This window comes from Ornithorhynchus anatinus, chromosome 8 (assembly GCF_004115215.2).
Source record: "Ornithorhynchus anatinus isolate Pmale09 chromosome 8, mOrnAna1.pri.v4, whole genome shotgun sequence".
In the NCBI taxonomy this organism is placed as follows: domain Eukaryota; kingdom Metazoa; phylum Chordata; class Mammalia; order Monotremata; family Ornithorhynchidae; genus Ornithorhynchus; species Ornithorhynchus anatinus.
This window is the reverse complement of record NC_041735.1, coordinates 35,084,622-35,099,350: the sequence shown is the minus strand read 5'-3', so window position 1 is coordinate 35,099,350 and position 14,729 is coordinate 35,084,622. Positions and strand designations below refer to the sequence as shown.

General features: G+C 44.5%; 1 protein-coding gene and 1 non-coding gene across 2 annotated transcripts in view; one reads left to right on the top strand and one right to left on the bottom strand.

Moving 5' to 3' along the window:
• Positions 1–14,729, top strand: part of POU6F2 (POU class 6 homeobox 2) — a 314,537-nt gene that overhangs the window by 244,780 nt on the left and 55,028 nt on the right. The window contains exon 5 of the mRNA XM_001512057.5: positions 8,003–8,143. Coding sequence (XP_001512107.4) covers positions 8,003–8,143 — 141 coding nt within the window. The remainder of the gene's footprint in view (positions 1–8,002; positions 8,144–14,729) is intronic.
• Positions 11,860–11,997, bottom strand: LOC114813930. Its single transcript, XR_003761674.1, has one exon. It is a non-coding gene; the product is annotated as a small nucleolar RNA SNORA7 (small nucleolar RNA).

The following is a 14,729-nucleotide window of genomic DNA, read 5'->3' as shown; positions in this document are numbered from 1 at the left end:
GTTCTTTGAGTACGAAGGGCGCTATATTTAAAATGAAAGTGTTTTACAACCGTTAGTGACCCAGTGAGGCAGATTCTCTCTGGGCTGAAGTCCCTTGATGCTAATAAGTCAGGGATAGAGGAAGGGGTATTTTGTTGTTCAAGCCATAAAAAATGATTTGGGAAACAGCGTGGCCTAGAGGAAAGAGTACAGGGCTGGAAGTCGGAGTATCTGGCTTCCCTAATCTTGGTTCTGCCACTTGTTTGCTGTGTGACCTTGGATAAGTCACTTAACTTTTCAGTGCCTCAGTTTTTTCATCTGCAAATTGAGGATTCAGTACTGCTCTGCCTCCTATTTGGGCTGTGAGCCCCATGTGGGATCTGATTATCTCATATCTTCCCCAGGAGTTAGCACAGAGCTTTGCACATAGTAAACACTTCACAAATATCACAGTTATTCATTCGTTCGTTTGTATTTATTGAGCGCTTACGATGTGCAGAACATTTACTGTGCTCTTAGGAGAGTCTAATACAACAATAAACAGACACATTCCCTGCCCACTACGAGCTGAAGTTCAAGCTTCTAGTGATTCTCTCTAGCTGATTTTTAGGTTTCTGAGTGTCTTCCTGGCAGATATCCAGAGATTAAAAAAAAAAAAAATTCAGGGAGAAGAAAGCTATGGGCAGGTAATATGTCCGTTTATTGTTATGTTGTACCTTCCCAAGCCCTAGAGAAGCAGCGTGGCTCAGTGGAAAGAGCCCGGGCTTGGGAGTCGGAGGTCATGGATTCTAATCCCGGCTCTGCCACTTGTCAGCTGGGTGACTTTGGGCAAGTCACTTCACTTCTCTGTCCCTCGGTTCCCTCGTCTGTAAAATGGGGATTATGACTGTGAGCCCCATGTGGAACAACCTGATTACTTTGCACCCCCACCCCCAGCGCTTAGAATAGTGCTTGGCACATAGAAAGTGCTTAACAAGTACCATCACTATTATTATTATTATTACTAAGTACAGTGTCCTGCCCCCAGAAAGTGCTCAATAAACACAAATTAACTGAATGAATCAGAGACATCTGGGAAGATGGGTGGAGCCAGCCTTTGAAAATCCAAGTACTTCTTTCACTCATTCATTCATTTAATTATATTTATGGAGTGCTTACTGTGTGCAGAGCACTGTACTAAGCACTTGGGAGAATACAATATAATAGTGAACAGATGCTTTTCCTGCTGACAACGGGCTTATAGTCTCGAGGTATTCTTTTACGGTATTTAAGTGCTTACTGTGTGTCAAATGCTGTTCTAAACTCTGGGGCCGATTAAAGCGAATGAGGTTGGACCCGGTCCCTGGCCTACATGGGAAGTTCACAGTCTTAATCCCCATTTTGTAGATGAGGTAACTGAGGCACAGAGAAGTGAAGCGACCTGCCTAACTCACTTAAATACTTTTGATTGAGAACCTTACTATATGAAATAATGTACTACACACCCGTGGAAATCAAAAGAAATAAAAATAAAGGATCCTGTCATCAAGGAGCTTACAAACTAATGGAGGAGACAGGAGATAGAGAAGCGGTTGTGGCTCAGTGGAAAGACCACGGGCCTGGGAGTCAGAGGTCATGAGTTCGAATCCCGGCTCTGCCACTTGTCAACTGTGTGACTGTGGGCATGTCACTTAACTTCTCTGTGCCTCGGCTACCTCATCTGTAAAATGGGGATTCACTGTGAGCCTCACGTGGGACAACCCGATGACCCTGTATCTCCCCCAGCGCTTAGAACAGTGCTCTGCACATAGTAAGCGCTTAACAAATACCAGATTAAAAAAAATCAGGCTCAAGATAAGTAATCTTAGGCCATCCCACTCTTTAGACTGAAAGCTCGCTTTAGACTGTAAACTCATTGTGGGCAAGAAATCTGTTATATTATTGTGTGGTACTCTCCCAAGAGCTTTTCATACGGTGTCCTGCACACAGTAAGCACTAAATAAATGCAACTGACTGATTGATTCATCAGGAAAGACAGAAGGGAACCTTCAGGTGAACGTGACTTTTGCTAGGTGGCAGGGTAAAGAGGTCATTAGAAGGAAACGGTTAGCCTTTCAAACATGGAAAATTCAACCTCGAAGGGAGACCAGCAATGTCCGTAAAAAGATCAGGTCAAGTGCTAATGGGAAATTAAGCCAACCAAAATAGTATCTGAACAATCACGGATGCTCAAGCTAGTAACAAACGGTTCTTCAACCGTATCAAAATCCCAAATCCTAATTGGGTGGAGCCACTTGACAATTACGGGGTACAGAGGACACTCAGGGTGAGCTAGCAGAGAGTCGAGACTTAAATGAGTTGTTCGGCTTGGTTAGGAAAGAAGATGGCAGGGAGAATACCTCTTGTCAATTTTATATTTTTGGGGGTGGCACGATTCCTGAGCAACTGATGAAAACTGTGGTGATCAGTCAGATGCTTTAGACCAAATAAATCAACTAGATGCAAGTAAATTATAGGACTGTCTGACGTTCTTCACCCACGAGTTCTGCAGGATCTTGGGGAGGTTTTGGAACAGGTGGCAAGAGTGAGAAACTCGTCGTTATCGACGACCTCTGAACCTGAAGACTGGTGATTCGCGACTGAGATTTCCAGATTTGCAAAGCATCTCAAAGGCAGTCCTGGAAATTAGAAGGCAGTCTCAGAAATTATAAATCTCACCTCTACTCTAAGCAAATTAGAAGAATCAGTAATGAAATTTAGGATCAGCATTCAGAAAATGGATGAGGGAAATTTATACCTCACTAATCGGCTGGAACTGTTTAGGGAGGCATGTAAAGTAATCGTTTGGAGTGAGAAACAGTCAATCATATGTATTGAGCACTTACTGTTGGCGGGACATGGTACTAAGCCCTTGGGAGAGTACAACCCAAAAATTTAACAGGCACATTCCCTGCCCCAGATGAACTTACAGTCGCGATACTTTCGCATTTTCAAAAGATCTTTGACATGGCTCCTCACTGGCGTTTAAAGACTCTGAGTAATCCTGGCTTGAGAAGCAGTGGTGTCCAGCGGATAGAGGCCAGACCTGAGTTCTAATTCCTGGCTCTGCCACCTGTCTCCTGTGTGTCTTTGGGAAAGTCACTTAACTACTCTGTGGCTCGGTTACCTCACCTGTAAAATGGAGATTAAATACTCGCCCTCCTTCTTAGACCCTGAGTCCCAAGTGAGACAGAAACTGTGTGCAACCTGATTGCTTCATCTATTCAGGGGCCTAGAACAGTGCTTGGTACAAAGTAAGTGCTTAACAAATGCCACAGTTCTTATTATTATCATTATTAGTGCAGGGAATTTCTGATGGAGAGAAAAACTGGATAAATGACAGGAAATAGAGGGATTAACCCCCAAGTTTCAGGATAGTGAAGTGTAAATAGTGTGTTCTTTAGGGATCTGTCCTTGGACAGGTATTCTTTCATAGCTTCATAAATGATCTGGATGAGAGAGAGGGCAGTGAAAGCTGAAGATTTGCAGGTGACCTTCTGCTCCCCCCCCCTTTCCCTCTGCTCCTGCCCCCTCTCCCTTCCCCTCCCCTCAGCGCTGTGCTCGTCTGCTCATTTGTATATATTTTAATGACCCTATTTATTTTGTTAATGAGATGGACTTCCCCTTGATTCTATTTATTGCCATTGCTTTAATGAGATGTACATCCCCTTGATTCTATTTACTGCTATTGTTTTTGTCTATCTGTCTCCCCCCGATTAGACTGTAAGCCCATCAGTGGGCAGGGACTATATCTGTTGCCGATTTGTACATTCCAAGCGCTTACTTTAGTGCTCTGCACATAGTAAGCGCTCAATAAATGCTATTGAATGAATGAATGAGTGATAATAGCAGTAATGATCGTATTTGTTAAGCGCTTACTATGTGCCAAGCACCATTCTAAGCGCTGGGGTGGATATTAGGTAATCAGGCTGTCCTACTTGGGGCTCACAGACTTCATCCCCATCTTACAGATGAGGTAACTGAGGCACAGGGAAGCGAAGTAACTTGCCCAAAGTCACACAGCCGACAAGTGGCGCAGTCGGGATTAGAACACACAACCTCTGACTCCCAAGCCCGTGTTAGTTTCTACTAAGCCAGGCTGCTTCTCCCCCAGGAAGATATCATAAAGATGAGTGGGTGGGCTGAGAAGAAGCAGCCTGCACTGTGGTCAGTATTAGGTAATCTCCCTAGCGAAGAAACATCTAACCTACTGTGGTAGAGTGATGGGCACTGAAAAATCAGTCCTAGCTCAGGAAACAGGTCAAACATCACTGGTGACTATCCTTTCTCTTAAAGGTTTAGTTATTCTTTAAGCAAAAAACCTCAGCGATCGTCACAGTCTAAATTGGTTGGAGAAAATTCCAAAATAACATTCCATCTGCCTTAGTTGGAATCCATTTTTTTTTTTTTTGCCCATAAATGTTAATTATCTCAATGTTCATTCATTCGGTAGTATTTATTGAGCGCTTACTATGTGCAGAGCACGGTACTAAGCGCTTGGAATGTACAAATCGGTAACAGATACAGTCCCTGCCTTTTGACGGGCTTGCAGTCTGATCGGTAGCACACTACTGGAGAAGCAGCGTGGCTCAGTGGAAAGAGCACGGGCTTTGGAGTCAGGGCTCATGAGTTCGAATCCCAGCTCTGCCACTTGTCGGCTGTGTGACTGTGGGCAAGTCACTTCACTTCTCTGTGCCTCAGTTCCCTCATCTGTAAAATGGGGATGAAGACTGTGAGCCCCACGTGGGACAACCTGATTCCCCTATGTCTACCCCAGCGCTTAGAACAGTGCTCGGCACATAGTAAGCGCTTAACAAATACCAACATTATTATTACTGTTATTCCTGAGGTAAATGCCTTAGCATAATAGTTGTGCCTCCTTTTCTTTCACAAAATGTGAGGTCTCGACTTGAACAGGGTGGCTGATTTAAACCCAGACGTTGAGTTGGGTGTCTCGCAGCCATGAATCAAGAATGGGAGCTATGATATAATGGAAAGGGACCATTTTGGCTTCCTAAGAAATCCTGGAAAGTTCATCTATATCTATCCCCAATATCTATCCCCTTATCAAGTTGGAACATGCCTTATCCCCCCTTCCACCTAGCATATCCTGTTTCTGCACTTTAATAGGGCATAAATATACCATTCTGGATGAGTCTTTTTACTTGATGTTTTCAGTAACATTTCAGAATCTCTTTTTTAAAGGATGTACAGATCTGGATTCCTCTAGAACTATGGTAGTGCGTGTATAATGCTAGAGAGAATGGAGCGAGGCTGAGGAAGAGAAAGTTATTACAAATGTTAAGCCAAGTTTATTTACAAGTTACCGCTAAAAAAATACCACAGTAATCATAAGAAGCTGCAAGGATTCCAAGTTTTTTTGATTTTTTTCTCTTCTTTTTTTAAAACAATAATTCTCAACTCTCCTGGAAAATAATGTAACATGCAAAAAGAAATACATTCTCCCTCCCACCTCAGGTTCTGTCACTTTGCATTGTACCAAGTCATGTCCCATCACGATCTTGCTATCAAAAATGATGCCCGATCAGAGATTTCAATGTGGTTCTGGACAGCGAAGATCCCTGGCCCAATAAATGCACATAATGAGAACATTAACTTTCCCAGAGCATCAGATATTTTAAATGTCCATGGCACATTTTTGCCTTCAGATATTTCTATGCCAACATCACTAAGCACTTGAGGAAAACTCATTTGAAATGGAATCCCGTTAAATCCTCGGCGGATTACATGGTTCCATTTTAAGTGGGCTATCGTGTTTGATCTAGATTCTGGCCGAATGTCTGTTCATTTGTTACTCCATTTTGAATCCCCCAGATTCAACTTACAAAGCACACACTGACCCTAAACGATATAACGGTATTTGCGACCCCCCTGTTTCCCGGATTGAAATCCATTGATCGGCAAGATGGAATTAGCTTGCGTTTTCTCCATCTCTGTCTCCATCTCTGTCTCCTGTTCTTTGTCATCCTAACAGTCTTTTCCTGGGGCTGAAAGAGCATTTAAGGGGTGAAAACTGCCTTGCTCACTTCTGCATCGCATTCTCTGTTGCATGCTCTACCCTTCACAGAAAATATTTAAGAATCGGGAATTAGCGTATCTTAGCAAAAATGAAGGAAGACAGGCTATTTCATTTAAGAAGAACCTTTGGGAAACTCTGTAGGATGTAAGGTAACTTGGATTTTATTTCCTTCCCGTTTATCCTTGGCAGGATTCTTCTTAAAATACAGGAATTGCTGCAGGTGTCGGAACCAGTGATGGAAAGTGCATTATTATACTCAACAATTGTTGTACTTGAGAGAAACTATCTGAAAAAAAAAATAACCACCCTAGAATAAATACAAATGAAATTCATGTATCAAAACCAATACTGTGAAAACTGGTTTAAATGTTTCTTGAATTTATATCTAGTCATTAACCTAAATGCAGATTTTAGCTCAAGCAACACTTCTGCCGCTTGGTCAGAGGCCTGAAAACCTGTGGCGTGGAAAATTGGCAGGATAAAATGCGATGAATTGGTCTCCTTGGAAAAATAGAATTTGGCAGCCACAGCCTTTTACCCTAGCTTGGCCTTCTCTCTCTCGTCAAATCCCCTCCCTTCCCTGGCCTGAAAGGGTGGCACGGGCCGACGGGGAGGACCAGAGATTAGAGGATGAAGGAAGAGAGAGCCAGCAGGCTGGTTCCAGTTTGCCCGTTCTCTTTACTCCCTGGCTTCATTCCATCACTGGGAATCCAGGGAACCCTCTCTCCCCACTTCAGTCGATCCTTCCCCACAAGTCGGCCAGGCATTCCCATCTGAAGGCAGCACTTCTTTGAGCCTCTTTTTTAGAGGTGTTTCCTTCTTTGAGGGAAAAGAAGTTGACAGGCAGCCCCCCTCCTTTTTTTAATGGTATTTGTTAAGCGCTTACTATGTGCCAGGCGCCGTACTAAGTACTGGGGTAGATAAAAACTGATCAAGCTGGGCACAGTCCCTGTCCCCACACCGGGCTCACAATCCTAATCCCCATCTTATTGATGAGGGAACTGAGGCAACAGAGAAGTGAAGTGGCTTGCCCAGAGTCACACAGCAAGTACGTGGAGCCCTTTCGTTCTAGCAGGTACGTGGAGCCCTTTCGTTTCAGCGGGCCTTTTGTAGACGCTGTAGTACAGGAACCGCACGGAAAACCCGAGGACAAAATCGGAAGGCCGTTTGCAGAACTCCTATAGATTTGGGAAGTAAAATGCAAAGAATGGAGTCAAGAGTGACTGTTAAGGAGCCAAACTGACCTATGATGCCTGCCCCAGGAGGAGCTCTCTATAAGCCCCCGCCGGCTGGTGGATCCAGCGTCAGGATTCTGCTCTCGTCTTCCCCCGTCCTTTCACGGGAGACAAGGAAGAACATAAGCATTTCCTTATAGTCATAGGTTAGTTTTCAGGAGCAAGGTGTCTCAGTGGAAAGAGCCCGGGCTTGGGAGTCAGAGATCATGGGTTCTAATCCCGGCTCCGCCACTTGTCAGCTGTGTGACTTTAGGCAAGTCACTTAACTTCTCCGTGCCTCAGTTACCTCATCTGTAAAATAGGGATTAAGTCTTTGAGCCCCACCTGGGACAACCCGATCACCTTGTCTCCCCCCCAGTGCTTAGAACAGTGCTTGGCATATAGTGGGCGCTTAACAAATGCCATTATTGTTATTATTAATCTCTCTACTGGGCCCTCCTGGTCTCTGCGATTAGATCACAACGGAAGAATCAACCTTCCAAGGCCCTCTGTGCTTTTCATTTATTTTCCAGAATTCCTTCCAGGCCCTCCACCGAAGCTCACCATCTCAAGGCCTCCGATTTAGCCAATATGCGCAGCTTCGAGAAGAGACGCTCTTTCTGCTTCGAAGGCCCAAAACAGTCCCCTCGCATGACAGTGTTACGGCGTGTCTGTATTCTGTAAGATTGTGTCGGTGTGCTATTTCTGTGGTGACCAGTGGTTTTTACCGTGATCTTTTCTTTCTTTTCAGCTGGTTAATAATCCACTAGCAAGTCAGGCAGCAGCGGCTGCAGCAGCCTTGGGCTCAATAGCCAGCTCGCAGGCCTTTGGCAATGCACTCTCCAGTCTTCAGGGGGTCACGGGTCAACTAGTTACTAATGCACAAGGACAGGTGAGTGGGAGATGGAAAACAGAGTGAATTCTTATGGCAGATTGATCTCGGAAAGGAAATGACTTTCTTTTGCATGACAGTGATATGGAACTGCCCATATTTGAGGCAAATGCGTGGTGTGTCGAGATCAGGATGTCTTTAAAGTGCTGTTTTCTGAAATGGGGTTTTTGGCCCTGGATTGTCGAAGTGTATTTTTTTTCCCCTATGAAACTCTGTGAGGAAATCATAATTTGAAAATGTAATACTTCTTGATGCAGAAACCTAAGGTTTATGACCAGGCAAACAATTAAAAGATGCCAGGATTAGAAAGAATTCACTCTTAGTTTGGTCTCAGGAGGGGAGTCTTATTAAACTCTGTCGGCTGTAAGATGCCTCCACTAAGGTTATAAAAGCAAGCCAGCAAGTTCAGATAACATCTGTGGAACTGAGCACGGGCTTGGGAGTCAGAAGTCACGGGTACGAATCCCGGCTCTGCCTCTTGTCAGCTCTGTGACTGTGGGCGAGTCACTTCACTTCTCTGTGCCTCAGATCCCTCATCTGTAAAATGGGGGTTAAGACTGTGAGCCTCACATGGGACAACCTGATGACCCTGTATCTACCCCAGCACTGAGAACAGTGCTCTGTACATAGTAAGCGCTTAACAAATACCAACATTATTATTATTATTACAAGAAGGGAGAGGAATAGGGGTATATACCCCAGAAAAGTAGGGAGGAAAACGAGTTGTAGCAAGTCTCAAGAAAGAGATTTGCCCCCATCTCAATCCATCAGTCAACCATATTTATTGAGTGCCTACTTTGAGCAGAGCACTGTACTAAATTCTTGGGGGAGTCCAATGCAACAAAGTTCCTAGGCAAGTTCCCTGCTCAGAAGTGAGCTTCCAGTCTAGAGGGTGATCTCTTGAGTTTCTCTTTAGTTTGTGTTCTTGCTCTTCTGTTGCACGTGGGTTGTAGATTTGCTTACTTTTCTCAAGATCAATAATCATTCATCATCAGATGAACACCGCAGTTCAATTCATTGCAGTGGTAATGAGCCAGGAGCAGGGTAACGAAAGCCTTAATGTCGTTTCGGATTAGGGTGGTTCACTCTCCTCTCTGCCACTTGGCAGCTGTGTGACTGTGGGCAAGTCACTTCACTTCGCTGTGCCTCAGTTCCCTCATCTGTAAAATGGGGATTAACTGTGAGCCTCACTCGGGACAACCTGATGACCCTGTATCTCCCCCAGCGCTTAGAACAGTGCTCTGCACATAGTAAGCGCTTAACAAATACCAACATTATTATTATTATTATTATTTTCAGTACTCCTAAACTGTTATTTAAGAGGGTTGCTGCTTCTGGGAAATATTTAACTAATGTCCTTCTTCCCCACACCCTATGCTAGATGGCATGATTCCTATCTCGACATCAGTGTTAAAACACTTAATTCTAGAATTCTGGATGCCTAATAGGATGCACTACGAAGGGTATATTCCTATTCACCACAGTTTTCCATTCTGGACCCCTTGACTCCCCGCAGACGTCACTTCCGTCCTTGGCGGTTGCTCAGAGATAAAAGGAGATCTCGGCAACGTGGTTTTAGTTTACATAAAGGGTAAACAAAGAGGCATTCGAAGCTAAACTGTCCCCGTCTAGGGCCCGGGAAGAAACTGCTGACCTTGTTATATTTCCTGGGTGGGGGTAGAATTGTCCCATCAGGACCCGGAGGGTTGAACGATGGAGCTTGTCAAAGGGAGCCCTTATCTAATGAATCATTTTATCGCAGGTGCACACCACACATATTAAAGGAGGATTGTATGAACAATGTGCCCTTTACAATAACCTTTCAATGTCTACTTTAACCCTTGTTTCAATCCCTTTTCATCAAAGGATCATTTTATGCAGCCAGCTTTAAATGGAAGCTCTCAAAAGCCTATTAAGATTTCTGGAGGGATGGGGTATTGGTATGGAAGAAAAGGTGGTTATAATACCTATAACTCATAGTCAGATCAGTCCCACCCAGGGCCTTGCTTGTTTATACCTGTGCCCCCCAGAAACAGGAAGCCATCTTCCTATCCTGGGAAGCAGTTGACTCTTAAAATGCCAGTTTTAGGGGTCCAACACTTAAGCCGTCTTCTCTGAGCAGTTCGTTCCCTCTTAATTTTTTTCTGCCCAAGTAGTCCGGGAAAATGAGCCACTGTCCCCCTTCAGCAGTGGAAGGGGTCCGGGCCAAGACGCCGACCTCTTGCCCGCGTCCTGCCTCTGGCCTGGAATGCCCGCCCTCCTCATATCCGACAGACTATTAGTCTCCCCGGCTTCAAAGCCTTATCGAAGGCACATCACCTCCAAGAGGCCTTCCCTGCATGAGCCCTCTTTTCCTTTTCCTCAACTCCCTCTGCATCACCCTGAAATGCTCCCTTTATTCATCCCCCCCTCCCAGATCCTCAGCACTCATGTCCACATCTGTAATTTATTTATTTATGTCAATGTCTGTCTACCCTTCTAGACGGTAAGTTCATCGTGGGCGGGGAATGTGTTTATTTTTATGTCGTACTTCCCTAAGCACTTAGTACAGTGCTCTGCACACAGTAAGCTCTTGATAAATACCATTGACTGACTGACAGTCAAGAAAGCTGGAGAGATTATTAGTAACCTATTCCAGTGACAGAGTAAAACTCAGAAGTTTTGCCCCAAGTGGCAAAAATACTCAAGAATTAACTTTCATCCTGTGAAGGCAGCCCGTTAGAGTGCATTCCGGGTGTTTATATTTCTCTCCGCCAAACGTGAGCTTTAAGATTCGGAAAGGGTTGGCTGGTACCTACGGGTGACTGAGTTGATTTTGTTTAAATTGTGTATGTCTTACAATCCTTCCTCTGATAGGGTGCCGATACATGAGGAACGCGGTGACCAGAACTAAAATTTTGTTCTCTGCATTGCATGAGCAGGGAAATCATGATATTGAAGCTGTGATATTGGGATCACCTCGAGACCTTATTTCAAATCTAGACTCGATGGTGTACTTCGTGTCGGTCAGTTTGACCTAGTACTAGAAGAATCCAAGCCTGGCGGGTCTTTCATTTAAAATCCCCAAGTTTCAGAAAAGTACAGCGGTCATGTTCCTTCGGGGACCTGTCTGTGAACTTCGAGATCCAGGGATTTGAAGTACAAAAATGAAGCTGATAGTTCTGAGCCCTTTGGAATGTCTTGGTTCCTGATTTTTATGTTCTTGTGGTCCAATGTGGTATTTTTGGAAAGGGGATCTACAGGGGGTAGATATTGATGACACTGACTAAACATGGCATGACACAAGCAGGGGCATTATCGCCAAAAGCAGCAGGGCCTAGTGGAAAGAGCACGGGCCTCAGAATCAGAAGGCCCTGGGTTCTATCCCTGCTCCGCCACTTGTCTGCTGTGTGACCTTGGGCAAATCACTTCCCTTCTTGGTGCCTCCATTAAAAAGGGAATGAAAACTATGAGTCCCATGTTGCACAGGGACGGTGTCCAACCTGATAAGCTTGCATCTTATCCCGTTGAGTCGTTTCCGACCCACAGCGACACCATGGACACATCTCTCCCAGAATTCCCCGCTCTCTATCTGCAATTGTTCTGGTAGTGGATCCATAGAGTTTTCTCAGTAAAAATACGGAAGTGGTTTCCCTTGCCGCCTTCCGCGCGGTAAACTCAAGCCTCCACCCTCGACCCTCTCCCGTACCTCTGCTGCCCAGCACGGGTGAGATTTGACTCGTAGCAGATGGCCTTCCACTCGCTAGCCACTGGCCAAGCTAGGAATGGAATGGGTAGGCCCCTGCTTGACTCTCCCTCCCGTAGCCGAGGCTGGTAGAGGACTGGAAACTTTCCAGGTGCGACCCTGAGAGGGTAAGCTTGTATCTACCCCGGTGACTCATACAGTGGCTGGCATAAAACAAGTGCTTAACAAATACCATAAAATTAAACAATGGTTGCACCTCTTATGTCTTTAACATGCCATACAGAACACATCACACCCCTCCTCAAAAACCTCCGGTGACTAAACATTTCTTCTCAAAAACACCAGAAAATCCTAACTGGCTTCAAGACTCTCTGCTGGCTTTCTCCTCCTTCCCCATCCACACCTTCTTCTCACTCCGTTCCCCAGTTAGTACTATTCATCCTTCCCAAGATGACCTCCTTGCCTGACCTCATTTATGACTGGCAAATCCGCAGCCAGTCACTTCCACCTTTCCCCCTGCAGGCAAAGGCCCTCCCTCCCTCGTCACTTCTTACTGCTCAGGTTATCTATATCCCCCTGCATACATCTAAAAAGTGATATATATCTAAGTATCATTACTTAAAACAGATTTTAACTGTTTTTTTAGACATTGCGGCCATAGCGAAGCAGCGAGGCCTAGTGAATAGAGCGTGGGCCTGGCAGTCGGAGGACCTGGATTCAAACCCCAGCTCCACCATTTGTTTGCTGTGTGACCGTGGGCAAGTCACTTTCTGCCTCTGTTACCTCATCTGTAAAATGGGAACTAAGACTGTGAGCCCCATGTGGAACAGGGACTGTGTCCAACCTGATTATCTTGTATCTATCCCAACACTTAGTACAGTGCCTGCACATAGTAAGTGCTTAACAAATGCCACAATTATTATTGCTATTATTATCATATATGTTCTTTAATTCTTTCCTTTTATTCTAATAATTTTCCATTTTTTCTATTTATTCATTTACCCAAGAGAAGTTTGGCAATTTATGTCTTCCAATACACACACACACACACATTCCCCCTTCCCCCACACCCAGATTGTAAGCTTCCTGAGGGTTCTGTATCCCCTGGGAAGTCTCAGTCCCAACTCGTTTTGACATCAATGTATAAACTTTCAGAGGTGTGATAACTGGTGAGCAAATAACCAGTCAGTGATGCTGATTGACTTTTATGCTCGGTAAGGTTCCTGCAAAGAATTTTGGGGAACATCAATAATAATAATAACGATTGTATCTGTTAATAACAATGTTGGTATTTGTTAAGCGCTTACTATGTGCCGAGCACTGTTCTAAGCGCTGGGGTAGACATAGGGGAATCAGGTTGTCCCACGTGGGGCTCACAGTCTTAATCCCCATTTTACAGATGAGGGAACTGAGGCACGGAGAAGTTAAGTGACTTGCCCACAGTCACACAGCCGACAAGTGGCAGAGCTGGGATTCAGACTCATGAGCCCTGACTCCAAAGCCCATGCTCTTTCCACTGAGCCACGCTGCTTCTCACTTGTTAAGCACTTAGTATGTTCCAAGCACTGTACTATGTCCTGGGGTGGATATAAGCAAATTGAGCTGGACACAGTCCCTGTCCCGCATGGGGCTCACAGTCGTAATCTCCATTTTATAGATGAGGGAATTGAGGCCCAGAGAAGTAAAGTGACTTATACAAGGTCATACAAAAGACAAGTGGCAGATCCGGATTAGAATCCGGGTCCTTCTGACTCCCGGGGCCGTGGTTTATCCACCAGATCACCCTGGCATCTTCCGTTGAGAATAATGGATGAAGTGCAATCCTGAGACTTCAGAATTGAAAAACATGTGTGAAGGAGTTGATTCTAATGATAGTGGTTGGCAGAGCAGAACTCACACACTCTCTCATCCCTGCCGGTTCTCGTCCCGCCGGGGCACAGAGGGCAACAAAAGAATAGATGATCACTCTGGTCTTTGTGATGCCAGCCATTCTTTCAGGATTCTTGCTGTACCTCGTCACCATCTGGAATAACCAGGGCAGTTCTTCCACCAGAAACCTTCACCTTTAATGGAATAGCCCCAGCAGCAATCCTCGGTTTGGGGAAGAGGAATTAGAATCGAGGACAATCGGTCAATCGATCAATGGTATTTATTGAGCACTTACTGTGTGCAGAGCACTCTTCTGAGTACTTGGGAGAGTACAATACCACAGATTTGGTAGGAAGGTTTCCTGCCTGCAAAGAGAAAGAGTTTAGTAGGATTCCTGATTCCCAGAGTGTGCTTTTTCCAATAAATAGTCCAACAACAGTCAGGGTTGTGATGATGGTGATTGCCACAATATTAATGATATAACAATAACAACAATGGTTATACTGATGATGATGGACTATCTGAACAATTTGCATCCAATGGCAGTTCAACTGCTTTTAATAAACACTTCTTAATTTTGGAAACTTTAGGGATTGGACAATTCAGACATTTCCGAGGGAAAATACAAGGGCAGTGAATCATTTTAGAGTTATTTTTCTGAACTCAGTAACAGGAGATATATATGTATATGGTTATATGTTGGCTCCATCAGAAGAAAAAATGATTTTATTCAAGTGTTAGATTTACTAATGATCTTGCTTGATAACAGAAAACTGAATGTGGCTTGAAATTCCCCAAAGAATTCCCAAATATTTTTAATATTTCTCTGCCACTAAAAATCCAACACCTGAGGACAAAACATGGTGTGTGCAACCTCAAAGATGTAACCTTCCCTTGGTGTCTTTAAATTCAGAATGAGTTGCCAGGACCAAAAAGGGAAGTGGAATTGTCGATCCCCTTAGATAATAGCAAGGATACTTTAGCCTTCATTATTCTGATGAGAGAGACTACACGTTTGCTCTCTGAGCTTCT